The 25,255-nt window shown below is 42.8% G+C and overlaps 1 protein-coding gene across 1 annotated transcript in view; it reads left to right on the forward strand.

The window, feature by feature from the left end:
- The window catches only part of NPAS3 (neuronal PAS domain protein 3), a 923,008-nt gene that overhangs the window by 870,117 nt on the left and 27,636 nt on the right, over positions 1 to 25,255 (forward strand). The window contains exon 8 of the mRNA XM_061159149.1: positions 23,057 to 23,250. Coding sequence (XP_061015132.1) covers positions 23,057 to 23,250 — 194 coding nt within the window. The remainder of the gene's footprint in view (positions 1 to 23,056; positions 23,251 to 25,255) is intronic.

The following is a 25,255-nucleotide window of genomic DNA, read 5'->3' on the forward strand; positions in this document are numbered from 1 at the left end:
CCTGAAGGAGCCATTTAAGAGAGCTTTTTATTTAAGTCAGCTCTCAGGACAGAAAGGGAAATCGTATCCCCAGTTGGTTCCTGACTTTTTCAGTACAAGATACAAAGGCTAGAAAAGAGAACTGGACAAAAAATGTGTGTGTGTGTGTGTTGCATGTGCTAAAGCCACACAGAGCTGACGCACAATAAACAAACATGCATTAGGGGTGGTTTTCAGTCACTTTATAGACATATGCATTCATAAATTTTGTGACGGTTGTAAGAAGCCGACTTTGATGAGACCAAACTCATAGACGAGCTTTCGATCGCTGGAGCAACCACAGTCTAACTTTATGTTGACAATTTATCAGCTCCTCTCCATCAAGGAAAATTGTTTTTTAGTGCTTGCCTATTAGCAATCACATGCATAATATGAAATTGAGTTTTGGGGAGGACAGCCTGCCATCTGTCTTTCTGATATTTTTTTTTTCAGTCTTTCATGCTCAAGTTCAACCCTCTGTGTATCATAATGCTGTAAAACATGATTCATCCATAAGATGGGCACTTAGCAAGAAAAATGGGCCAGATACCAGTGCTATCTTAGAACCTGCAGACTCTCAAAAAAGGAAAATCATTGATACCCCAATCTGTGCATTATCTTTTCAGTGCTCTTCATACCTCTCAAAGCCAACAGTTCATTAGTGTGCTTCGAGATGTATTAAAACACTTTTATAAAAATAAAAATTCAAAGAGAAAGTGGAAGGCAAGGTGAGGTTAAGGAAATGAAGCTCTAAAGGACTGGTGTGAAGAATGAAAAAGATGTATTTAGTTTCCCTTCCAAGCTCCAATATGCTAAGATTTTTATCAATAATATTGTTTTCCTGCAACAATACCTGCCTCCGGGAAAATCTGCTGGGTAGCTGTCAGGATTATACTTCTCAAAATATGCTTAAGATGATTCTGGTAAATTGATAAAAAATAGTACATGCTGCAATGGAAAGGATTGCTCAAAAGAACATTCCCAAGCCTTTCATGTGTAACTGCATTTGTGAGGCAGGGCATTTATTATGCTATAAATTCCATCACTGATTTTGGCCACTTCAGATTGATTCTGCAGTAACTGTAAGTAATGAACCTTCCAGAGCCAAGGGGGGAGGAAAGCTGGAGGAGGAGAAATAGCCAGTACACTTGTGGCTGTGGGAATACAAATCGTAGGCTTCATTTAGTCACAGCTTTTATCAGATCATGCAGCCAATACCCCACAAAGGAGGAAAATATATATCCAGAAAAATCTACGGGCTCCTTGTCGTGAATCCAGGAACTACGACTGGAAGAACCCTTCTTAGGGAAAGGAAGAAATTTTTCCCTGAGCTTGTTCTCTCTCATCTTTTTAAAACTTTTTTCCACCTAAAGTATGGGCAGATGTCCATCTTACAAGAGCAACAAAATACGCAGCTGTCTTTTTCTGGGAAAAGTTATCCCTGCCTTATAATAGCCGAGATACAGAAACTTCACACAAACTTGGCTTCCTGCTGTTCGCAGGTCAGTCCCAGGGTATCCTCTCTTGTCAGTTCAGACTTTTGGAAAGAGGAAAATTGGTTACTCTGGAGTTGATAACTGTGCCTGTTAAGAAACTAATGTAACCGGTGAGATGAACAGCAGGAGAAACAGCACTCAGAGGTGCCCTGGACCCCCATGAGCAGGGCCGGGGAGGCTGGAGATAGAAGGAGTGAATGAAAGAAACTAAGACAGCAATAGTCTGTGGTGTGGTGAAGCGGTACCATCTAATATTAAAGGGTGTTCTTTTCTCTGATGTTCTTTACAAGTGAGCTCTAAGAACACAGGCAGGGCGCAGGGATGGAACAGAGTGTGGTTTGGGGTCACGGGTGTTGGCAGAGCGAGCAGAGAGACTTCAGGAAGATGGAGTGGGGAGAGGGGCATGGAAAAGGATGACATGAAAGACACATTTCACCTGCCAAGGAGGTCTTCTGTTCATTCTAGTTTCCTCTCCTCTCTGACCTCACTTTCATGGGATGCTTAGGAGCGGGGGTCAGGGGGAGCATTGGGAGGGGCAGTGGCCTGGGGTCAGCCCCAGAATGCTGGCTCTGAGGTGACAGTATAAGCCTAGGGAGGCCAGGGCTTCAGTGGAGTGTGGACAGGTGATATTTCATGTCAATCCTGGGGTCTGTGTCCCCATTCTCTTCCCACTGAATTTTCAAAAAATGCAGAGGCACAAATAGACAATCCATCTCCGAGAATGATAGAGCATCCTCACTGTCCATTTGTCCCCAAGGACAAATACCACAAATTCTTTTGCGATTCTTTGCCTATATGTTTTTCCCCATTCTCTCTTAAGAAGCATAGAACTGTAGAGTTTAGAGATCCATAGAAGTGGTGGTTGACTACTGTGAGGAAGGGCTGAGTTATCAGACCATATGGGGCCTTCTGAAACATGCACATTTCTCACTGGGGTGTTTAGGGTGTATTAACTGCCATGTGAGGTCTTATATGAGAAACCAACACTACAGCAGGCCAGGTCTTTAGATATGGGCATGCAGAGTTAGCCAAATGGAGACGCCCAGAGCCAACTGTGGGGGTGAGTGTTAGACACCACAAGTGGGGCACCAGGCCCAAAGTGGACGTTTCCAGCTCCAGAGGAAACCTGACAAAAAGCTTCTCCCTCTATGTATCACTTGTTGCTATTAGCACTATTGGAACTCACCATCAGTGACCACACCTAGCACCTCACTAGCCTATCTGGGCACAGAGTACAGAAGAAGGTGAATGGCATCCCATTGAAAGACATGCAATGTCCCACCTTGATTCCTTTTGTTAGAAATGAAAAGTCATTCATAGAGAAGGACTTGCTTCCAAGCTGTGCCTGATGGTTCTGCCTTAGGCAGAAGTGAGCCATAACACTTGTGCTACTTCTAATTTGGTGAAATCTGTTATTTCTAGTGCTCCTGTTGGAATTTGAACATATCACTTCGAAAACCAGAATTCTTAAAAGGACTGAATGCTGGTGAACTCCCAGAAGTGTTTGTAGTATCTTTGATAAGTCAGAGGAAGACAGAAAAATGAGCCTGTGGATAGATAGAGGGATTGTTCTATATCTTTCCAAAATAACTAGACAATTCAGTAGGGATGTTTATGATTGGTGAAGACTACCACAGAATCCATTTGGTGAGCTGTATAAAAATTAATTGGAGACTAAAATATTTGTACAGAAATTGAGTCATACATGTCATTGAAATCTAAACTCTCTATAGCTATCAGTTATGTAATAGTCATTGTTTTTGTCCAATAGCTACCAAGCAAATTAACAGGAATAATCTGTAAATTATTAAAAGCTGAAAGTAATCATCAACACATATTTGTAAGTAGCTCTCATACATGTAATGCCTATGTGCGTGCTCTGTCACTTCAATCCTGTCTGATACTTTGTGACCCCATGGACTGAGACACCAGGGAAATCCCATATATGTAATGACTAATATCAAAAATAATCTTGTAAATAGTATTTGGTAACTTGGTAGAATATACTAAGCCATGATCCTAAAATTAACAAATGTAGGTTTTAATCCTGATTTTGCCATTTGGTAAGAGCTGGACACAACTGAACAACTAACACTTTCACTTTCACTTGCCATTTGGTACATATTTCATCTTAGGGAACTCATTTAGCCTCCCTCAGTCTGTGGAAAGTAAATAACAGCACCCTTTCTGAAATATGATAGAGTTATTGTGAGGTTAAATGAGTGAAAATGTTCTGAAATCTCCAAGTCTCTGTTAATAGTCAATATAATCCTTACTGGATTATAACAGTAAAATCTAGGATTTTTTTTAGCATTTCAGAAGATATTGGCTTAGTTCATGTTTATCACTACGAATTGAGTTTTTCCCCATTTTATTTCTGGTCTTGATGCATATATTTTTGTGAAGAGAGGTCGTTTTTAATATTAATAGAAGCCTACAGATTACCCATTTTACTTCTGAGGAGGACACAGGACAGGAAATCTGTTCTCAAGAGGAGGAGGAAATGTCTGGAAGTCACCACCATGGCTCCATTCTCACAGTGGGGGCTGTGGGTTGCCTCAGGGAGACGGATTCTGGAAGTGGCCATGAATCCACTGTTGATGTGGTCAGGCTGCATAAAGATGGTGCTCACTTTGGTTATTGTTATTAGCTTTCATTTAATAGTAGCCAACTGTGAATTTGTTTAGTCATTGACACCTTAAATATTGCTCTTTGCATTGAGATCAAGTGTTTAGTTACCAGAGTCAATAACTAGTAATATACTTTATGATCCCTGAAAAAGAAATAAGGGTGCTCTTCGGGGCAAGAATAAGCCAAACTCACTGGACGTTTCCTATAGTTCCAACAGGGTGGCTTCTTAAAGTATCTAGTTGTATTCCAGGAGTAATTAACCACAAGGCAATCTTACCAGTATGGATTTTCTAAAGATAATTTTGTATTGAAAATTTTTCAAGCGTTAAGGGAGGAGTGGACAATTCTAGACTCAGCTGGATCAGAAGAGGAGTTGAGAGTGGCAGGAGATACAGGATGGTCCGTGGTAAAGAGCAGTGAGCCTGGAGGACCATCGGAGCTGTATTTCAGCTCTGGAATCACAGACACTTTGTCTCTGTGGCCTCCAGGCCCTTATCTACAAAATGGAAATATCTGCTCTACCTCCTTTAGAGGCTACTCCTTTAGAGGATCAAAAGAAGCAAAGTAGGTCAGGGACGGTGGGCTCTCACCCAGGACACAGATGTAGTGTCCAAGCAGTTGCTCATCAGTTGAGTACCTCCCTTGGTCTGTGTCCTGGGAGGCAGGTAGAGAAATAAAAGACACTCAAGGCACAGAGAGAGACAGAGGGAGAGACAAGAAAAGAACAATCCTGGGTATACATCTCTCGTGTTGACTGGGCAGTAGAAACAACAGTAGAAATTCAAAGGGAAGGAGACAACTTCAGGCTAGAGTAGCCAAAAAAGAGAAGAGATTTGACACAGATCTTGATAAGTGAATATTGTTGTCACTGATGGAGGGGGTTAGGGAAGGAATTCCTGGTCTGAGCAGTGTGTGTATAAAGGTACAGAGAAGCTGAACACAAAGGCAGCTTGGGAGATGACGTGCAAAGCATTTGGGGTCTAGGGAGGGAAATTATGGAAAATGAGGTTATAAACACTTGAACTAAATGGTCACAAGATTTTCATGAAGCTAAGGGGGCCAAGTTTTTTTATTCCAGAATCAAGTTGAATAGTAAGAGTAATAATTATAATAGTTTATATCTAAATGATGCTGTATGTTTTCAAGGTATCTTAGATGCACTGCCTGCCTCATTTGGTTCTTTTAGCAATTCCGTAAGGTAGGGGTGGTAAGGATGCTCGTGCCTGTATGACACAGGGGAATTGGAGGCTCAGTGAAGTTGTGGGATTGCTCCAAAGTTCCACCACAAGGAGATGAGGGAGACCAGGTCACTCCTGGTCTGCTTTCCTCTGTGTGAAAATACTTTAGGGAGGTGAACTGGGCAGCAAAATGCCAGATGGGCCAGTGTGGGGAAAAAAAAATTAAAAAGCCCAGTTAGGAAGCTGCCCACCAAGTTGCCCAGACATAAGAGTGCCATGGTCTGTGTTCATCAATGTCACTTGGAATGGATATAACATCAGTAGTAAGAGACATGGTAAAGGAAGAATTCTCAAGCCTTGTTGATGGACTGGGAAGTGAGAATCCGAGGATCAAAGATGAGCCCAAGAGAAGTGATGCACTCCATACTTCTAGCTTTACTGATGAAATAGAAGCATTACTAAAAATAGAGAGTGGTCCAGGGTTCAAGCCTGAGTAAGCCTGAGTACTAGCCTTACCCACATTTCTTCTTTACCCTCACCCCTGCAGGCTGCCAGCCTTTCCTTTCATTCACCTTCCTGTTATAGCCCAATCACACTCTAAGTACAGACAGACAGGAGGTGAACTCCTTAATGACTATGATAGACCCAGTGACTGGCACAGAGCACTGCTTGATAAAGGCTATGTAAACATTGATCATTTGAAGGAATGAATGAGTGAATAAATTACTAAATGAATGCCCTCCCTTATAGTTTTCTTCCTCTATCTCAAGTCATATGATCATTTCTTTAATAGCAGCTCCCGATTTATCTACAAAATAGTCATCTTTCCTTTGTAGGGCAATCACAGCTTTCTACCATCAGCCAGTTTTCTGTGCCCCAGCCTTTCCCCCTTACTCTCCTCTCTTCTGTCTCTGCCCTCCTCTCAATTCCTATATGCCAACAGCAGTCTTGTATCTTTGGCTTTGGCTTATAGTAGCTCTTGGCCTTAGAGGCCAATCAGATCCTACTGGTCCATAAACATTTAGCTCAAGGGCTGTCTCCTCCTGAAGCCCCTCCCCACTGTGCCTGGCCAGGATATTCCCCCATACACTTTGCATTTCCAGGGATTCTTTAGGGCTGGGCTTATATTTATGTCCCTGGCAAGTCTGTTCCCATAAGGCCTGGCATACCTACTAAGGGTTCAAACTAAGGGAAAATAAAGAAAAATGTCAAAAGAGCTGCTTAGGGAAGAAGGCAATAAGCTTTATATTGATGAGTGAAAGTCCTCAGTTGTATCTGACTCTTTGTGACCCCATGGACTATACAATCCATGGAATTCTCTAGACCAGAATACTAGAGTGGGTAGCCTTTCCCTTCTCCAGGGGATCTTCCCAACCCAGGGATTAAACCCAGATCTCCTGCATACCAGGTGGATTCTTTACCAGCTGAGGCACCAGGGAGCCCATTTATTTTCATGTTCTCTTCATTTTCACATTCTCTTTTAAGATTTACCCCTTATCTACAAATTTCTCTCAATAAAAAAGAAAATTCATTTAAACATTGCCTATTTACATAAAGATGAGGTGCTCAGTGACTCAGTCATGTTCAACTCTTTGCCACTCCATGGACTGTATCCCAGCAGGCTCCTCTGTCCATGAGATTTCCCAGGCAAGAATACTGAAGTGGGTTGCCATTTCCTTCTCCAGGGGATCTTCCCAACCCAGGGATGAAACCTGCATCTTCTGCGCCTCCTGCATTGGCAGGTGGATTATTTACATTGCACCACTTGGGAAGTGTGGGAGACTTGGGTTCAGTCCTTCGGTCAGGAAGATCCCCTAGAGAAGGAAATAGAACCCACTCCAATATTCCTGCCTGGGAAATCTCATGGACAGAGGAGTCTGGTGGGCTATAGTCCATGGGGTAGCAAAGAGTTGGACACAACTGAGCAACTAAACAACAATTTATATAAAAGAAACTGCTTCCCTTTCTCTGCCTTTTAAGATGCAAAGTAAGTTTGCTTTAATATCCAGTGTATTTTTTTTAATCCCTTACTCAGCAGAGGAAGCCCATTCAAACAAAAGAAAGAAACTGACATATTTTGGATTGACAGATGTCAAGGGATACTACCATCTAATTTCCTTGTTGATCAATTTGAAGGTAATTTTCTGGTAACCCAGGCTTCCAAAACGGTATTTTAAGTGACATGTTGGTAAAAGAAAATTAATTTTTCTGCGTTAAACTTGCCAGCTTTTGAATTAATTGCATGAGCATAGCAATCAATTAATAAATTGTTAAGCAAACAAGGGAAAATCGGTCAATTAAAAATGACAAAATTGATTCCAAGGGTAGATAAACCAAAAAATTGTCATAATACTCATTTCTAAGTTTGGCTATCCTGCCTCTGCACGATCTGCCTCCCATTTTTTACACAGCGTTCAAATTGTTGAAGCTTTATTATCATTTCTTATAAATAAATTACCACCTAAGCCGCCTGTGCTGCTTTAGTGGGATTAAGGAAATCAAATACAAATAGCAGTCCTCTGGTAGCTCAAGGAGAAGGTCACTGCTTTGGGAGAGTGTACCACCCAGAGTCCTCTGCACAGGTGTTTTTGAAAGGAGAGCCCTGGCTACGTGGACCAATGTTCTCTAAATACTTGCCAGTCTTCTGCCAGGAGTAACCTCTACACATTGTCTTTCTCCTGGTCATAAACTCAGATGTATTCCAGAGATCGGACAAAGCGGGGAGCAGCAGGACTCGGTGACAGTGTTTGCCTTCCTAGCACATTAAATTTGAATCTTCTTAAACACAATGCCTTCTGCACTTTCCTCTATGTTGCCAAACATGGCCCGGGATACCTAGATTTAGTCTCCTGGCCTGGATTAGGAAATTTGTCCCCCTGCTTAAAAAGACAGATGCTTTGCAAGTGATACTTACAGAAAATAGAAAGGAGAGAATTTGTCTTGTGAAAGTATCTGCAAGCTTCTTGGCTTTATGACTCGGAGCACTTTTGTTGTTGTTCACCTGGCCCACTGTGCTTTTCTTTGGTCCTGACTCAATGGTGTGTTTTATCAGAATGTTCCCCCTTTGTCCTCTTAGATGTGGACTAGAAAAACCAGGGATTGGAGCAGGCACGTCACTAATTCCCTCAGTTTCCAATAGCATTTATCATAAAGGATATGTGTAAAATTTCTAGAACTATTTATGTTTTAGCATGTAGATTTCTGAATTCACTCTGAAAAAGCGACTAAAGATGTACATCTAAACTTCTATGTCTTACTGAATCTTCATTTGGATGTTGACAATGGCTCAATCTTAACAGAACCAAAACAAAACCCACCCCTCAAAATGTTTTGCCATCCACCAGTCCTTTCCACTCCAGTAAGTGGCACCATCTTCCATCCTGAGCAAAAGCTTAGGAGTATCCTTTGAGTCCACTCTTGACCTCAGACCCCATATCTAATACATCAGCAAATTCCATCAACTCTACCTTCAAAATCCACAACCCAACTACTTCCCATCATTTCCTCCTGGACCGCCATCATCTCCCCCACCAGGACTTCTGTAGGAGCCTCCTATTTGGTCTTCCTGCCTGCACTCAGGCCCCCAGAGCAGCCACTGACAACAGCCAGAGGCATTTCTCAGATCTTATCCCTCTCCTCTGTGAGTCCTTTTCATCGCTATAACCCCTGATCCAAGAACAGTGCCCAGCAACAGACTCATCTCAGCAAAACTTGTGGGATGAATGAAATCATGGAGTTTGAATGAGGTACATCAAATGTTGCAGGAGCATTTGGATGTTTGAGAAGTATTATCTGACCAGTTATAGACCAGGAAAAGAGTAAGACATCGCCTTGAAGCTGAGTCACTCATACATCTGCCAGCCGTCTCTGCTCACCTTATTCCTCCCTTCGCCATTGCTATGGAGCAGGGGATGTTGTGGGTGAGGAGGGTGGGGGTGGGGTTATGTTTGCTTAAACCAAGGCAGGAATTAAAAAAAAAAAATCAAGTGCTGATTCTGGTTCTTTTAAACAGTTGCGTACTTACTTGGCAGTCATGATAGCACAAGTCACTCCTATAATCAAAAGAATCATTACTTGTTTTGCTAAAATCCCAAGGAAATAGCTCAAGATGTGATATTTCAGCACTAATGAGGTTGTGCCTGAAGAAGTGCGATTTTAATTGTGATGGATTTAGAGAATCCACTGCAAAACTGCAGAACAGCATGCTCTTTCCAGTTCCAGGGAAAGTGCATTAATATCCCATGTTTTTGTTTTATTTAGTCTTGCCTGGCTGTGTGGAGAATCACCTAAGGTAATGGCAGAGCTAGAGGGACTACATCAAATAGAACCCTATAAAGAAACTTTATTTTCTCCTCCCATGCTATGAAGGGAGGCTGTAGGACTGAGGAATATTTGTCTTGAGTTGCCTTACAAGCTACTAGATTGATTTCCTTTGCTCCTGACAGTTCTGATCCCAACACAACCTCTCTACCACCTTCCATCCTTCAAAGGTTGAAAGTCACCGCTTGAGAACCCTGGCTTGCTAAGCCTTTACACGGCAGGTGGAGGAAGGGGGTTTCTGCAGGATTTTGCTTCATGCTGAAGACTGATACGGGCTGGGTAGGATTGCTTCTGGTGCAAGTCTGCATATGAGCAGTATTGCTGATTACTTCATTAGAACCCTGTGTGCTTCGAGAGCCATATGCTTTCAAGTTTCTTTAAATGGTATTAGGGAAAAATATCCTCCAGGCATTATTTTTAAAGGGGACTTCAAACGTTCTCCAAGAAAAAAAAAAAAACTATAGCACGTTTGAACTCCAGGGGGTTGCAGGAGAAATCTTACTTAGCAAGACTGTGAAAATGGAGCCATCTTTTCAGTTTCAGGGTAAAATAAGTGTTGGTCACAATCAGGGATAAATTTGAAATGTGGATGGAGAAAGATGCAGAAAATTTCCAAATCCTTGAATCCTTACCATAAAATAGCAAAGAAGATGATGACTTGAGGAAGGAAAAAAAAATTCTTTTAATAGTTCTCGTCTTATATTCGATGGTATAAAGAGAATGGAAGACTCTCCCTGTATCCTGCAGAGTGCAAAGGTCCACAGTTCTTCCCATTCCCTGCCATGTAGGAGACACTTCTAGAATAATTTCCCCCCTGTGCTACATGTATCCAAATTTATACTTTAAAGACCTGGAAAGCAAGGCTACAGGTAGGGGTAAAGCTGTTCATTTTGAGTTTCGCTGCAGAGCTCTGCTCCAGAGGTCAAATCAAAGAGACCCTTCTCTAAGTTTTAACCCTCCTTTTCTAAACAGATTCCAACCTGATGTCATTTAATGCACTGATGCCTGGATTTCTTCGGCATCATAGTCGCATTATTACATATCAAAAGGACTCTTGAGAAATTCCCTCGAATTGATAATTCTAATTTCTTATGTATAACTATTCTGTATTCACTCAGAGGACAGCTGCATTGTATGCTAAACCATGAATCGGAGAAATTGGTCCCTTTGTATGTAGGTTTGTATTAAATTGAGATGCTCTCTTTTTTCCCCTGTTTGTTCCCACACTTGAGTTCCTGGTGTCAGTTTGTATTTGGCTTCTCGAGCATATTAAAGTTTTTCTAGTGCTTATGATGTTCTTGCCAAGAGCACACTTGGAGCAATCTGCACCAGAACAGTCTTTGTGCCAATTACTTCAAAAAGTATTCTTTAAAATGAAAAGAGGGAGGGGGATTTTTTTTTTTTTCAGGGAATTTTTCAGGTTATAGTGTGGTGGTTTCAATTTTAATTTTTTAGTCAGTCTTCCTGAAATGATGACTGATCAGCTCCAGGATGTGTGCATCTTTGGGTCGTTTTCTCTCTCTTTTTTAAAAGCCTTTCTACAAAATGGGGAAGTTCTGGTAAAGACGTACGCATAACAGGGATAATCAGTAGGATGGAGGAAACTGCTGATACCACACCCTCATCTATTTAAACAGCTCTGGAAAGGAAACTGCTAGAAGCTTGTTAAAGAGTTTCCAAATGTGTGACTGTAAATGACTATCTCTAATCATGGCTGAATAAACCAAATGCAGCAAATGAGCTGGTGACACGCACAAAAGTCATGTGAGCATTCTGAACTGCATATGCTGAATGGATAATGACCCATGTCAGTGCCACGGGGTCCTTTGAAGGTTAAAATCCTAAGTTTTCATCGAGTTATTTATATAGAGATAGAAACACATTTGGGAAAACAAAAGAGGAAAAGTGGGCGGAACCTTCCCCCAGAAATGCATTGCTGAACGGGAGAGGGGCCCTGGGTGAGAGATGAGGAGACTTCTCTTTTCTTCCTGTGTCTGCCACTCACTGGTTGTACGTCCTTGGGCAAGACATTTCACCTCACTCTGCCTCAGTCTCCACGACTGTAAGGTGGGTGGATGCACGAGGTAGCCTGCAAGGCGCTCCCCCAGCCCCAGCGCGCTGTCTCTCTGGGGGGCCACACACAAAGAGGATTTGGCAGGGCGTGGATTCATTCACTCCACAAAGCAAGACGTTTTGAGAGGCCTGTCATTCCTAGAAATTGCTCTCATTAAGGATGAGATATAGGGCTGAATGAAGCAGCCTTATAAAATATCAGCTATAGCAGACGGAGGGCAGGTTGAGAAACATTTCAGAAAATGTCCTTTGCTAATCAATGCCTAACACGTAACATCCAGGCCTCATGAAGAATGGAACCAAGATAATACAGATGGGAAGTTATAGAGGTTTAGGGCTTTGATGATGGCTCAAAGCTTCATGTTTAAACATGCCAGATTTAACAGACACCACAGCAAGGAAGGGTCTCAGACCCCATGTAGGAAAGCCCACTCGCTTTCCCAGTGAGGAAATTGACACAGAGAAAGGAGTGCCTCTCTGCAAACACAGAACTGAACATTGCCTGAGTGTGCCAGAAAAAGTGAAGTACCTTGGCTCCTACTGTGCATTCTTTGTTTCTTGCACCTATTTGAGTCTAAAGTGCCTAGCTTAAGAGAATTCCTTGTTCTTGCACTCCTGAAGAGTTCCAGTTACCTACAACAGCCCCCTTGGAAGGGATCACTTTTAGGTTTGATCTGTAAGGAGTTTCATGTCTAAATTTGGGGAATGTCAGGACTTTCATTGTTCCACAATATTTAGGACCCATCTGTTTGCGTTTAGTTTTTTTTTTAATTATCAGTAATTCAAGTCCTCGTATGTGTGTGTTTTCCCTTTAAGAGGGACGACTGCTTTAAAAAAAATAAGTTTCAGCTCCTGAGACAGCAGAGTTGCCCTTCCACAAGGACTGGTCTACCCATCCACGTGGATAATTGTCTTTAATTCTTTATCCTCTGCCACTGAGGAAGAGAGGAGGAGCTGACTCCCATATCTCAGAGCCCTTCTTCTGAAGGCTTTCCTTCTTAACAAAATGTAATCATTTACTCTCCTGCAGGCCTTCGGGCCAGGTGGAGGGGACAGAGTAGACGCGTGCTAAGTCACTTCAGTCATGTCCGAATCTGTGCAACCCTAAGGAGTGTAGCCTGCCAGGCTCCTCTGCCCATGGGATTCTCCAGGCAAGAATATTGGAGGGGGTTGCCATGCCCTCCTCCAGGGGATCTCCCCTACCCAGAGACCAAATGCCTCTCTTATGTCTCAGTCATCGGCAGGCCGGTTCTTTAACACTAGTGCCACCTGGGAAGCCTGGGGACAGAGAAGAGCTGCCCTAACCTTTCTCAGGAGAGCAGAGAGCTCTCTGGAGCTACTGTCTTCACACAGACAAGCACTCAGCAAGGTCCACAGCTATCTTTGGCCATTTGTCGCAGATTAGAGCGGGTATAAATTCCGTTACCAAACAGAAACAAAGGTGTGCGAGACTAACTTAGAACAAGACGTGTCACTAAACTCAAGAAATTTACGTAAAACATGCCTTCGACAAAGATGAAGGGGGCAAGGATAGAAAACAGAAACTATCTGAATTGTCTGTTTCCTAATAGGAGCTCGTGTGTCCTCAAGAAAAGAGAATATGATAAAGTGTTTCTGCAGGCATCTATAGGTGAAGGATCACTTGGCATTAAGACTAATTCCGAGTCTTCTTTTTTTTCTCTTTAATGCTGTTGGAAACACAATTGCAGTCAGTTACACTGAGAAGAACTGCCTCTCTACCCTCAAGTCAGCGACACTAAAGCCATAGTGGCCTCCAGGGGCCGTGAGGGGTGAGATCCCTCCTCCACATCAAGTGACAGAGGACTAAAAACGCTGCCTCCACAGAGGTACAGTGTTCCTCTGTCCTTCTCCAGGAGACTTTAATAAAGTAACTGAATGAAGCGAAATTTGATCAGATGTGTATAGTTCAGCCTTCTTGCTTTGCCCCTTAACAATTTATAGAGGTGTTTCTACCCATGGTCCTGTTTGATTAAATGATATTTGAAGTGTTCCACTCTCTGAGAAAATGTGGTTTATAGCCTTGGCATACATTTACATAATCTCGTTAAGGAAATCTCTTCAGCTTAGTTAAACTATCCCAATAAAAAAATTTTAAAAAAAATCTTATCCCTGGTAGAAGAAAGACTGTTTTCTCTGAAAGGAATAGGAAACAAATATGGAGTCTGACCACATTTTGAGAATCTAAGGCTCTAATTGTAGTTACATTTTTTATGTTATATATTTGAAGCTTGTTAACAGAGATGGATGAGAAGTAATTGCTGTGTTTGGAGGATACAGTCATGTAAGAAAAGAATGCTGTGGCTAATGTTTTTTAAATGTGGATTTTAAAAATAATTTTTTATGTGTTGCCTTGGAAAATGTTTATACATTTAAAAAAAAAAAAAAAAAACAACTAAGGGTGATAAATTACCACCAATCTCTCAAGCTCCCCACTGGAGCCATCAAATTAAGGGTTAACCTCCCAGGATTCCCCTGAATTAATCAGGAGCTAAGCCAGGGGCAGGCTGGGCTCGGGAGAAGGGACTGGCAGAGCTCCACCTCCCCCGAGACCGTGGGGCACAACAGTGCAGCCCACAAGTGAAGGAGCCTTGGCAGGACTCCCAGCGCCTCCGTCAGGCAGCCCGTGCACAGAAAACACGCCCCAGTCCCACATCAGCCCAGGGTTTCTGCTTATCAAGAGCTGATCCTCCTCTTCCAGGGAACCAAGACAAGGGCTTGTGTTTACAGAGTAGGGGGGTTTTCAGTCCTGATTTAACCATAAATGTACATCTTTCTTTGTTCATTTAGGAAGCAGTCTGTGATAAGCCGCGGGGTCAGCTTTCTAAGATGTCTAAATCCGTTCAGCTCTAGATAAAGATGATGCTGCGGCTAGACGGACCCAAGAGTGGTGGTTTAGTCACTAAGTCATGTCCCAACTCTTGGCGACCCCGGAGACTATAGCCCGCCAGGCCCCTCTGTCCATGGGATTCTCCAGGCAAGATTACTGGAGTGGGTTGCCATTTCCTTCTCCAGGGCATCTTCCCAACCCAGAGATTGAACCCAGGTCTCCTGCATTGCAGGCGGATTCTTTACTGGCTGAACCACCAGGGAAGCCCCACTTTGTGACCCAATGGCCTGCCCTTAAAGCAAGACTGAAAGGATGGCTATACTAACCACTGGCATAAAAGCCCTTGGAATGCTAGGTGGCAGGCAGATTCCTAGGTTCCTTTCCAGCTTTAAAGAATCCAGAGTTTGGGGGGTAGGGCCTTGGGATCCCTATTATGTGTGTGTGTGTGTTATTTTTTTATTGGAGTATAATTGCTTTACAATGTCATGTTAGTTTCTGCTATAAAACAAGGTGGGTCAGCCATATGTGTACCCATATCCTCTCCCTCCCACCAAGTTGAGCTCCTTGTGCTATCCCACAGGTTCCCACTAGCTATCTATTTTACACATGGTAGTGTATTTATGTCAAACTTAATCTCCCAGTAATCCCACCACCCCCCCCACCCCCCACCTTCATGTTCACATGTCTCTTCTTTACATCTGCATCTGTATTCCTGCCCTGGAACTAGCTCTCCAAGTGATTTCTGTACATGCTTAGATTTAAAAACCACTAACCCTAGAGGGTTTGGGGTTTTAAATAAATCCCTGATATCAGCATTAGGTGTTGTGGGCTTTCCAATTAAAGAGCAAAATATGTTTCCCCCGTGTGCCTGGCTCATTTAGTTATTTGTGTATAGGACAGAGCAAGTTGACTTCAGCTGTAAGAGGAAGAATGCCCCCTTCCTCATGTTTATGCATCATGAGTCTTTGCTTTCAGGACCTTAGGATCTCAGTGAAAACAGAGAAATTAGCCCCTGGCTTCCTTCCTTCCTCTGCCTATCAGAGTCGGGAATGCCCTTACCTACAGCTGTAGGTCTGTCCACTTCAACAACCCACCCTTGGTGAACCTGCTCAGCCATCAGACCAAGCATCAGCTGATTGTACTCCCATTGCATTTCCCCTCCTGTCCATCTCTTCTGCAGTCAAACCAAATGGAGTCCCTGGGAATTCATACTTTCTGACTGTCGTCTTCTACCTGAGAGAACTGCTGGGGACCCTCTTCCTTAACTTTGCCCTGAATACTTCCCTTGTACCCAGTCTCACCTCCTTTCTTCTCCACTGTCAGAGCTGCCCTTAAGTTGAGCCCATCTAAAACTCTCCGGTTCTTGCTAGTCCTCGAGCCTTAAGTGCTAAATCTTACCCAAGCCTGAAGAGCCCTACTCTTAGGGAAATTCTTAGGGACAAACTTCCAGAAAGCCTCCTACCACCCACGTGGTTCCTGAATTGATCAGCACCTCTAGACCTAGTTGATGATGACATTCCACGACCACCTCTCCTCAGTTGCATCTCCTTTGGCCCCGGAAGAGGCGTGCATCTTTACCTGCTCCCTGCCAAGAACCAGTTTCCCCCTGGACCTCTCCCCTCACCCTCAGTCTCACCTCTGCCTTGAGAAGTCAACTTATCCCTCTTCTGTCCTTTCTTATCCCCAACTGCTTAAGTTTCATTGTTAACTACGATGAACATTCCTAGAAGCCAGTCAGTTTCTAGAAATAAAATCTGAGATGCTGGAAAGGGAAGGGAACTAACACTGCTGTTCTCTTGCCCCTCACTTCAGCTGTGAGTCCTCTTCTCCCTAGTGTCTGCCTCTATGGACAAGTTCTTGGTCTCAGATGAGTTGGTTTTGTTTTTCAGGCCTTGTGCAAAGACTTCGGTTTCAGGAGTCAGAGAGGGAGAGACAGAGAGACCTGTTAGGGAAGTTTCTCCAACCGAACCGATGATATGCTCTAAATTCAGGAAATCCCATTCCCTAAAAATTTGCATGAAGTAATTTACATGAGGTTGATATTCTCCTGCTGGTTTAGATTAAGTTGTTAGGCTGTAGGCTAGATGTTTAGATTCAGAAGACCCAGCTAAGCCCTTATCTTTCAGCAGGTTGTGGGCCACCAGAGCCCCCATCACTTAAAAATAATTAGCTGACTCTCCCACCCGAGCTAGTGATTTGATGATCTGTATGCTGAACCAGACCTCTACAGGGGAATAAAAGAAAAAAGACCAGAGTGCCAGAAGGAAGCTTAATTTTTAAGGTAAATTTGGATTCCTTTAAAGGACAAGTAAAAAAAAAATCTCTGAAGATGCTCTAAACCCAGGGAATCATAGTTTTTTTCCTGCCTGCAGCTTCTTGGTTCATCCCTGTGCCTAGCCTTATTCTGTACTTTACATTATATGTGGAAAATAATGCACATAATACTTAGCACTTCCTTTTGATAAAGAAAACGTTTCATAGGACTAGTGGTGAGATTTACTCCTAAAAGAATGGAGAATAGCTTCCAGATGTATTTTCCCGTCATGGACTTTCTTTCCTTAAGTATTGACAGAGGGGAGGTTTTATCAAGGTCTTTGTGATGGGCTTGTTTATAATGAGAAGATATTAGTGGAGCGCATCTAAGTGTTTATCACCAACAGATGACAGAAAGGAGCATATGGCAGGAAGAGAAATATATATTTGTCCAAGAATCATGGCTTGTTAACACTCCCACATTCGTCCTAAACTCCACGATCATGTACTCTCTACGTGGCGCACACTCACTTGTTGTATCCAAGAAGAAAACTAAAAGTCAGACGATGATTTCTTCAATGTGGAACTGTCAAATGATGCTAATTTGGACATTTTTATCAAAGATGGTAGGATTTCCACTCAGAAATCCTGTGCTTACTGCTTCACTATTGCTGGAGTCTGGGCAGTGCTGTGTAAGGGGTTTAGAAAAATATGGGCTTTAGCATTTTTGCACAGCTCTTTAGGATAAACCAAGAACAATGAAAGGAAATGTGAGAACTGAGCTCTTACATAAAATTGAGCTCGGGGTCCAAGAATCTTTTCACTCAGAAATCTCTTTTGAAGAATGTCTGTAGATTAAAGACCAGACCAAGACAAACCTTTAGGACACAGAGGCAATTTTTACCTGGCGTTGGCCAAAACCAAAGCACTGTTCCAACCCGGATACGACCCCTAAACCCCTACTGATTTAATTCTTAAAGTAAACTCTGCATTGATTAGCTTGCAGCTGCCCTTGGAAGCTCCTGCCCTCACCATGGAGCTGTCAGGGGAGTGGGAGGTAGGGTAACAGCACAGTGACAGCCCCTCTACTGAGCAGTAGGTCATAGAATTCTCTAGAACTTAGAATCCTAGGTATCAGCACCTGACTCTTATCTTCCCTTTTAGATCTGAGGAAATGCTGCCCTGGTCAAGCTAGAAGACGTGCCAGAAGTCACCAGAACCAGAACTGAGATCAGTTGTTCTGTTTCCCAATTCAATGTTATTTCTAAGCCACAGTATTCCTTTCACTTTAAAATTACTATTTTTATGGTTTCACAGTTCGTGAAATCATATTAGCATTTAGGTTTATCTACTTGTATTCAACATCATTTCTCATTCACCTGCTTAACCGCACAAAAAAGCCATCCTATGTTTTGGGATGTTACCACGGGGCCTGGTGACCATGTGGAAAGCTTAGCATTTATGTCAGAATGGAATTGGGGGTGGAGAAAAAGGGAGCTTAGAGTTTTCATAAATGGTCACCTTTTAAGCAAAAGTAATCATTATAGAGTAAATTCAATTTAGAGAAGTTAAGTTGCTTTAGGCTTCAGATACTCAAAGGGCTGGCATGGTGGGGGGATGCCTTTGGTGTTTTTCTCTTATCTATGTTTTCTCCGTTGGTAATTCCATTGAATTGCTTGGTTTTAAGTATCACCTCCAGTCAAAAAAAAAAAAACCCAAAGTGGAGCACAAACCAACCAACCAATCAAGTCTTCAACCATACCTTCATCTCTCAACTCTTACTTTTGAGTTGAGCGCTCAACCTCTTTTTCCAACAATCAAAGGATACCTTGCCAGCATCTCCCCAGGCTGCTCAAATACTAAGTGTCCACAGGGAAATCTTTTTCATCCCTTTGCCAGCAATTCCTGCATTCCCAGTCATCATTTAGTCTACCATTATCTTCTATGACACAGGCTCAGAATCACCATGCTTCTCTCCAGGTCCCATTAGCAACTTCTACTGCTTGTACCTAGTACTTGCCCCATCTCTGTCTCTTCTGCTAACCCTCGTTGAAATGCTCCTGGCTCTCTGGGTGTCTCCAATAGGTTATCTTTTGTATTTGTTTCTATTGTACTTTATGCTCCAGCCCTTTTCTCTATCTGGAACCCCTTTTACCATTCTGTATCTTATGGCAGTTTTAATTTAGTGCCAGTTTCATGTAGCCTTCCAGATCCATTCGGTCAGAAGTATTTTCTGCCTACCCTGGCATCCCCAAAGTTTCATTCTATACCTTTCCTTTGGTGTACACACTTTTTATTTAAGAAGATAGTATTTTTTTGAGCATATACTGTGTATCAGGCGTATACCAGGCACTTTGTATACATTTCTACTTAATCCTCTCAGCAGCCCTGTATCCCAGAGGTCCACATTTTACTGGTCTTGGATACAGCTTTAACACGGGGACTCTACTCCCTGGGTGATTTCAATGTGTAGTAAGGTTGAGAACCACTGGTAGAAGTCCAAACGCTTTAGCCAGACATTATCCTGTAGTAGATATCACCTTTGATGTTCTAAAAAACAAATGTTGGACCCCAGCCCAGTCCTACCTAACTAGAATCTCTGGGGCAGGGAGCCTTGGAATCCATGCTTTAACAACACAGCACAGGAGATTCTGTCATATAACCAGAATGGAGAACCATTTGAGCAGACCCTGAGTCATCTCCCAATCTTAATATATTAGGAGTAATTGTTTGTTTCCTCTCACTGGGTAGTCTATGAACTCTTGAGAACAGGTTTACATTTGATCCACCTTGATTTTCTCTCTGGTACCTATCAAGACTCCTTGCATATGTTTGAGAAACTAAAAAACCAAAAAAGTGCCCTTTGATGACCTCATTAAGAAAACAAAAGACATCTTTACAGAGTACTTATTCTCTCTGTACTAGGTTTTTAATCCCTAATATGCTGACCTGGAAAGTAAGCAAGTCATTTCAATTCCCTGAGCATCATAGTTGCATGACTATGCAGTGCCAGAGCTAGGATATGAACCCAGATCTTCTGATAATACTTTTTATCCAGCCTCAGGCCTTCAACCTTCAAAGCAACTACAAAGTAAAACAAACAAACAAACAAACTGTATGTGTGTTTGGATACATGTTCTCTTGTCGTGTTTCTAAAATCAGAACATAACTTCTCACAATGGGAGGAAAAAAAAATTGTTGGCCTTATGAAATGGATTTGGGGGAAATACCATAATTTAAACCCCCAAATTAATTACAGGACCTAACATATCTTTTCTTCTCTTCAACCTCTCTCTCCCCCACCCCCAGATGTACATACACTCAGACAAACACACTCTGATGTTCTTTGACATTTCTTGACAACTGCTTTGTTTATTGCATTGGCAATTTTCTTAGGTTTTTTTTTCCTTTCTTAGTTTGTATAGTTTCTCAGACTTTTCAAATAATTCAGGCTTCTGCTATACATGAAATCATTTCAAAGGTTCATATACAGCTTACTTAAGGCAGTAAATTGGCATCTGGTATAAACTTCTAATGTTGTGGTTCAATATGAATATGCACTTAAAACATATAAAAGCATAACAAAGTTGAAATGATGCTCAAACACAACCTGCTGCTGACAGGTACCCAGTCGTGTCCAACTCTTTGCAACACCATGGACTATAGTCTGCCAGGTTCCTCCGTCCATGAGATTTCCCAGGCAAGAATACTGGAATGGGTTGCCATTTCCTTCTCCAGGGGCAAACACAACCTAGAAACATGGATTCTAGGCTCTCTTTGCCATTTCCAAACCCAGTGATTCCAGTTAGGGGAGGAATGTTACAGAGCCACTTTCCTCACTTAAAAAATGAAAAGGAGAATGACCTAAAATAGACTCTCCCAATTTTTCTCCCAAATACAATATAGCATGATCCTTTAAAGTAATAATTATTTATTTGGCCTGTGGTCAAGATCAAATGTATGATCAGTCCTTATCCTTATTATTTTTAAAGGCAAACAGAATTATGATGAAAATTTTTATACTTCTTTATGATTTGGAAAGTGTTTACCACCACCACCTCCTTTGACTTTCATAATATAACTGCAGAATAGTCATTATTATCCCCATTTCACAGGAAAGAAAGAGATGCAGTGAAGTTGAGTGGCTTTCTCCAGGAGAAGAAAATCAAGAGATGGCAAATCTAGGTCCCTGCCCAACCCAACTTTTGACCCCTTTCAACAGCTCAATGGCCATGGGCAAAGCTGGAGGAGATCAGAGGCGGGTAGCTCTGACATGCACGCAGCTCCCTAGTAGCCTGCCTGGCTTCCTCAAATGTCTGCTACCCCAGATGCCTTTAAATTGCTTTGGAAGAGAATACCAAGTGGGGATTTATTTAACATATCATTTCTGGGTGTGAGTTTTCCTGAGCATTTATAGATCTGTGTTTTTCCAAGAAGCTGACTGTTCCTGATAAAACAAGACAGATAATGATAAATGAGCATCTATGCAAGCCTAGCTGGGAGGAGGACCAGGGACTGTTAACACCCCTCCTGTGAAGCTAATCCCATTTCTTTTAGCTGTTTCTTTATTAGTTAATGAGGTCTTGCAAAAATATGTGTCTGTGATGATGTTTTAGCATCCTTGCCTCTAGGAACATTTTCAAATATTCATAAAGTAGCTCGTCTGACCAAAGCTGAAAGCAAAGGTGCATTAAGCATGAATTTAGTCAACTTTAATGCGGGTGGTCAAAAAACTGCTCCTAAAATAACCTGAATAATCCTCCTCGTTGGTTTCCAGATCCACAGCTCTGGGCTCAAACATGAAGGAGGACAGGGAAGAGGGATCATTTAGAACAGCCAGGACTCCGAAGGGCGGCCCCATAAGCTTTGATCCTGCTTCCTGACTGACAGCAGTGTGGCTTTGCTTTTGGAAGACTGAATAACTTAAAAACACAATGAAAAAGGAATTACCAGTCAAGCCCCTAGGAAGGAGAGCAGATGCTAGTTCTTATTGCTCCAGGGAGGTCAGAGACCCACTTCCCACTTCAGTTTCTTCTGACAAGGAGGGAAAAGGAGACTCTCAAAAGGTGTCTCTGGGGCTCAAGGTGCATTTGGAGAGGCAAAGCAAACACAGAAACTCGACCAGCTATGCAACTGGGCAACAGGAAATGGTGGCAAGTATTTCTACAACCTCGTTTGGAGGGTACCCCACACTGTCACAGGGCCCGAGGAACACAACTAGGGTACGCACGGTCTCCAACCCCCTCACACACACATACATATACACACGCGCCTTCCATCACCCAGAAGCGGTGCCACACAAATCCTCATTCTTTCCATCTTTTTATGATTCATTTCCCAAAACATTATTTAAGGAAACTCACAGTGGGACTCATCTCCTATGTTCAATTCAAAAATAAAGCAATTTTTTCAAAAGAGGGCTTTATAAAAACATCATTGAAAACAATGTGAGGATGATGAGCCAACATTATTTGGTTCTGAGTGGGTGGTCAGACCATCCATGGCATACTTTGACTAAAAAACCAAAAATCACAGCACAGTTTTCTCCCTCTTGTTTCTGAGCAAGTACTTCGGAGCTGTCACCAACACGGTGCAAGCCTTCCTGATCTACTGCGGTAAGAGCTCAAGGAACAAATCATACGCTGAGTTCCTCTGACCTTTGATCCCACAGGGCATTGTGATAAAGCGTGGTGTTACATGTGCAGGTAACTCAGCACTGCCTAACATGGAATGTCTGTGCTCAAAAGGACACATTCATGTCATTGTCACTGAATCTTTTAATCACTGGAGTCTTTGGCTTTTTTGAGAACGAAGGAAAGCTCTGAGCCACACTTCTGAAAAGAGACATCCATGGAATCCCATTCAGTAGAAATGTGGAGAAGGACAGATATCATCCACTAGCAAGGGATGAAAATGCAAACATTTATTTTTGCAGCTCAGGGCTCAACTTTGTCCTTTTACCTGGTTGTGAACTTCCTCTGAACGTGAAAAAAAATAAGTCCTGAAAGATAGCAATAGCACACTAATAATGCTGCCTTGAGAAACACTCAGAGTATAAGACTATTTCTCTTTTGTCTCTTGCCTTGAGGACATTGAGGGCACTTTGACAGCCCTTATGATTACACCAGATTCAAGCTAACATTCGTTATTCCAGACGCAATTCTGCATTTCTCAAAAGAAGTACTGTTACAGCCCGGATGTAAATTTGACTGTGTCCTGTACTTAATGTTCTATTCCAGGTGATTCACATAACGGGCCGGCTACGACTGAGGGTGTCACTGTCCCACGGGAGGACCGTCCCCAGCCAAATCATGGGTCTCGTGGTTGTGGCTCATGCCCTGCCTCCCCCTACGATCAATGAAGTCAGAATTGACTGCCATATGTTCGTCACTCGAGTAAATATGGACCTCAATATCATTTACTGTGAAAATAGGTACTTCGTTTTTGTTTTCATTTGCCCTGTTGTATGTTGCACATTGGTAAGGGCCAGTGTTTTCAGCAGTCTGAAGGATTTTACTCTCCCAATGAGGCTCATTATAAATCCTGATCTTATTTTTAATGGCTGCTTGGACTGACACCAACCATGCTTTTTATTTGAAATTTACATCACTGCCCTGATTTACATTAGGGACAACAATGGGATGAATTAGGATACCCAGGCATCCATATGCTGTAACTGAGACCCATTTTGGCTGAGAACCCAAGGAGAGAGCAGGACTGAGACATTCTTGGCAAAACAATGCAGCAAGAGCTATCTCCTAATGCCTCAGCCAGACCCACTTCCTGACTACTGCAAGGGCCCAGCCTTATGATGGGCAGTGTTCACACAGGCATTGTGTACCTTCTCCTAGTCAGCTCAGGCTGCTGGGACAAATCCCCATAGACTAAGTGGCTCAAACAACAGACATTTATTTCTCACAGTTCTGGAGGCCAAGAAGTCTAAGATCAAGGTGCAGGCTGACGAGGTTCCTTTGGTGGCAGGCTGGGGTGGGGGGGTGGGGTGCAGGGTGGGAGCTATCTTCCTGGCTTCTTGCTGTGTTCTCATATATGGGAGGGCAAGCTCTGATCTTTCTCCCTCTTATAAGAACACTAATCCCACCATGGGGGCTCCACCTTTATGACCTCATTTAAACCTAATTACTCTCAAAGGTCCCGCCTCCAAATACTATCCCAAGGTAGGAGTCGGGGGGTGGGGGGGTAAGGACTTCAATAGACGAATTTAGGAAGTACACAAACATTCAGTCCACAAAGCATGTAGAAAACAAATAAGAATTTGAGATCCCCAGAGGAAAACAAGACAAAAAGGAAATTTGCAGAACTCTTCAATAACACTTTGTAATCCTGAGGATTTCACTTGGATAGATTAAAGATGACCCATCATATAAGTGACTTGGCAGTCCTTCCTCAACACTGAGCTTTTACAAAAGGACTTTTTAGCCTCTGGTTAAGAAGTTCACTGTTTCATTAGGTACAAAGCAAGGGACACGGAGATGGGACAGTGCCCCTTCAGACCTTTCACCTAGGAGTCACCAGTCTATCATCAGGCTGATTTGAAGAAGAGAGAATCCTGGGGCAGGGGGAGGGGGTGGAGGGGAGGTGCTCACATGTGGCTGTGGGAAGAAAGCTTGGCAGTATTGTTCATTCTTGGGGGCAGGAAGGGGGGTGGTGGGAACAAAAGAACAGGGTGGTCAAGTGGTTTAGGAAAGTGATCTCTCTCCCGGGCCCAGACATGAGGAAGACAGGCAGTGCCCACATCCAGTCCATTGGGAAGCACTAAAGATGTCAGGATCAAGCTAAAAATGTCTGCCCTTCCTGGTCAGGCTTTGATTCAGAGGAAAGGATTCGCTGGGAAAAGATAACCCACCCAAGCTTTAGGGTGTTCAGGCAGGGAGACGATATCATGAGCCTGTCACTATTATCTAATGAGTAGTTCAATCTATTTGTCAAGTTTTGAGAGTATTTATTAAAATTCTTATCACCATGACTGTATAGCTGGCTATGTCCAAGGCATTCTTCAGTGGCCACAGAGAATCAGGAAGATGAGTTCACCAGAATGAGTAGCTAGAGCTGGCCAGGAATAATAGAGAACGCGAACATTTATTGAACACCTGCTACACCCTCGGTGGTGTGTGAAGCACATTGAAAGCGCTGTGTCATTGAAGCTTCAAGATAGTTCTGTGAGGTTGGTGTTGCCCATGTCCACCAGCGCCAGGCAGTGTCAGCTTAGAGAGGGAAAGTGTCTTGACTGAGGCCAAGACTTGAACTCTATCTGTTGGATTCAAACACCCTACCTCTGCAGGACCTCCCTGTGTGCCCTGTCTCTAATTTCTCTTCAGAAGTCAGGCTAAAATGGTAAGGAAGTGGTCCAAATAACCACTGTGGGGGTCTTTCATATGTGTGCACCAATGAAAGAGAACATATAGCCCATAAAGCAGTCT

The sequence above is a fragment of the Dama dama genome, chromosome 13 (assembly GCF_033118175.1).
Source record: "Dama dama isolate Ldn47 chromosome 13, ASM3311817v1, whole genome shotgun sequence".
Lineage (NCBI taxonomy): Eukaryota > Metazoa > Chordata > Mammalia > Artiodactyla > Cervidae > Dama > Dama dama.